Source organism: Argentina silus (genome assembly GCF_951799395.1).
Source record: "Argentina silus genome assembly, chromosome: 7".
NCBI classification, from domain to species: domain Eukaryota; kingdom Metazoa; phylum Chordata; class Actinopteri; order Argentiniformes; family Argentinidae; genus Argentina; species Argentina silus.
This window is the reverse complement of record NC_139661.1, coordinates 15,070,425-15,072,916: the sequence shown is the minus strand read 5'-3', so window position 1 is coordinate 15,072,916 and position 2,492 is coordinate 15,070,425. Positions and strand designations below refer to the sequence as shown.

The 2,492-nt window shown below is 45.0% G+C and overlaps 1 protein-coding gene across 1 annotated transcript in view; it reads left to right on the top strand.

Moving 5' to 3' along the window:
• The window catches only part of LOC310807460 (tripartite motif-containing protein 16-like), a gene marked incomplete at both ends in the record, with an annotated part of 2,862 nt that extends 370 nt beyond the window's left edge, over positions 1–2,492 (top strand). Inside the window, 6 exons of the mRNA XM_083673957.1 lie at positions 1–206; positions 761–856; positions 1,008–1,241; positions 1,391–1,550; positions 1,730–1,789; positions 1,960–2,492. The exon at positions 1–206 is cut by the window's left edge and continues 370 nt beyond it. Coding sequence (XP_083530083.1) covers positions 1–206; positions 761–856; positions 1,008–1,241; positions 1,391–1,550; positions 1,730–1,789; positions 1,960–2,492 — 1,289 coding nt within the window. The remainder of the gene's footprint in view (positions 207–760; positions 857–1,007; positions 1,242–1,390; positions 1,551–1,729; positions 1,790–1,959) is intronic.

Below are 2,492 nucleotides of genomic sequence, written 5' to 3'. Positions count from 1 at the left end.
AGCCTCACTATGAATCTCCTGCCTTTAAGAAGCACAAGCTGGTCAAAGCCTCCACACAACTGCAGGAGAAGATCTGCTCTCGTCATGATGAAGTATTGAAGGCTTACTGCCGTACTGATCAGCAGTGTATCTGTTTGCTGTGTTCCATGGATGAACATAAAGGCCATGATACAGTCTCAGCTGCAACAGAAAGGTCTGAGAAGCAGGTAAGAACCAGAGCTAATTGTTACTCTCTGATAAATGTAGAACTAAAAGCAGTAAGGCTACTCAATGTTGTTTTCATCTAAAAACAGAACGATGACTGATTTGAACTGATATGGGACCATATCAAATAGTTGTATTACAAAAGATCCATAGTCCCTCCCACGCTACTATGTTTATGTATTGGAGAGGGTAAAGGTAGTTGGTGTTATTGTTTTACAATCCAGTTGTTGTCACACAGGTTGTCACAGGTGGAATGATGGACTAAAGACACTGTGTATGTCCTGTCTAGATTCCTATTCTCTCTGTCTGTATAAATCATGACGTCTGCTTCCATTGTCCAGCTTCTAACATTTTCCTTCACCAGCAGATTATAACATTTTTAATGGACACAAACTTTTCCTTCAATATGAATGATGACTTCCTCATCACTGTTCTCAACATGGCTTATATTTATTTAAAACAATTGACAGTTTGTTCAGGTGTTGTTTGGATTAGTGTGATATCAGCTCCACACCACGTGCAGTAGCCTACTGTAATAAAGTGTGTTTGTCTACAGAAGCAGCTGGGGATGAGTCATCAGAATGTCCAGCGGAGAGTCCAGCAGAGAGAGAAGGAGCTGAACGAGCTCCAACAGGCTGTGGAGTCTCTCACAGTGAGTATTGACCAGAGGAAATGCACTATTTAACTACTTTCCCCTAGTCAGCCAGTTAGAGAGGTCACAATCCAATCACACACTCTCTGTCTCTCTCTCTCTCTCTCTCTCTCTCTCTCTCTCTGTGTGTGTGTGTGTGTGTGTCCTAAAGTGCTCTGCACAGGCTGCAGTGGAGGACAGTGAGAGAATCTTTACAGAGCTGATCCGCTCCATTGAGAGAAGGCTCTCTGAGGTGAAGCAGCTGATCAGGGCCCAGCAGGAGGCAGCAGTGAGTCAGGCTGAAGGACTTGTGGAGCGACTGGAGCAGGAGATAGCTGAGCTGAGAGGGAGAGACGCTGAGCTGGAGAAGCTTTCACACATAGAGGATCATATCGATTTCCTTCAGGTAACTACACTGACCCTCCATCTGGAATACTGAAAACAGCTTACTGTTCAATTAACTAAACTTAAATTATTATTGTTCTCTCCGCTGTCTCTTTCTGGCTCTCTCTCTTTCCATCTATACCTTGACCCCCCCCCTCGCTCTCTCTCCAGAGTTATCACTCTCTCTCCAGTCCCAGTGTATCTTCAGACTTACCCAGCGTCATTGTCTGTCCTCATCAGTACTTTGGAGATGTGAGTGAAGCTATGTCTGAGGTGAGAGAGAAACTCAAAGACATCCTAAAAAAGGAATGGCCCAACATCTCAACGACAGGTGGGCTAAAAACTTCTGTATTCTCTTCACACAACTTTAGACCAATTCAATGTCCTTGTAATCACCTTACATTACAATAACATAAACATAAACATGTTTATAATCTGGATGCTCTCTCTCTCTTTCTCTCTGTGTGTGTGTGTGTGTGTCTGTCTGTGTGTGTGTGTGTGCGTCCGTAGTGAATGCAGTGGATGTATTATTGCCACCAAAGCTCAAGACCAGAGCCCAGTTCTTACAATGTGAGTCTCTTTATCCTGAAGTAGCTACCAGTCTCTCTCCATTGGTACTCTCCAAACACCCTGAGATATAGTTAGAGAGCTTGAGGAGAGGGACAGATGAATCAAAGACAGGCTAGATATCTGACTCTCCTTATTCCTCTGACTTGGTCTCTGCTCTATTCTTCTCCCAGATTCCTGTAGGCTCACACTGGACTCAAACACGTCAAACATGTGGCTATCTCTCTCTGAGGGGAACAGAAATGTGACATGGATGAAACAAGCCCAACCGTATCCCCATCATCCAGAGAGATTCACTTACTATGCTCAGGTGCTGTGTAGAGAGGGTCTGTCTGGATGCTGTTACTGGGAGGTTGAGAGGAGGGGTGTGTGGGTTGAAACAGCAGTCTCATATAAAGACATAAACAGGTCAGGTGGTGACTCTGGATTTGGCCTCAATGACAAGTCCTGGAGTTTACGCTGCCAGAGTGGTGCTTATCAATTCAAACACAATAATGTTGTGAATAATGTTGTAGTATCAGGCCCTCAGTCCTCCAGAGTAGGAGTGTACCTGGATCACAGGGCAGGTATGCTGTCCTTCTACAGCGTCTCCTCTGACACAATGACCCTCCTCCACAGAGTCCAGACCACATTCACTCAGCCCCTCTATCCCGGGTTTTATATTGGTGGTTGTGGGGTCAGTGCTGAGCTGTGTGAGTTGGAGTAG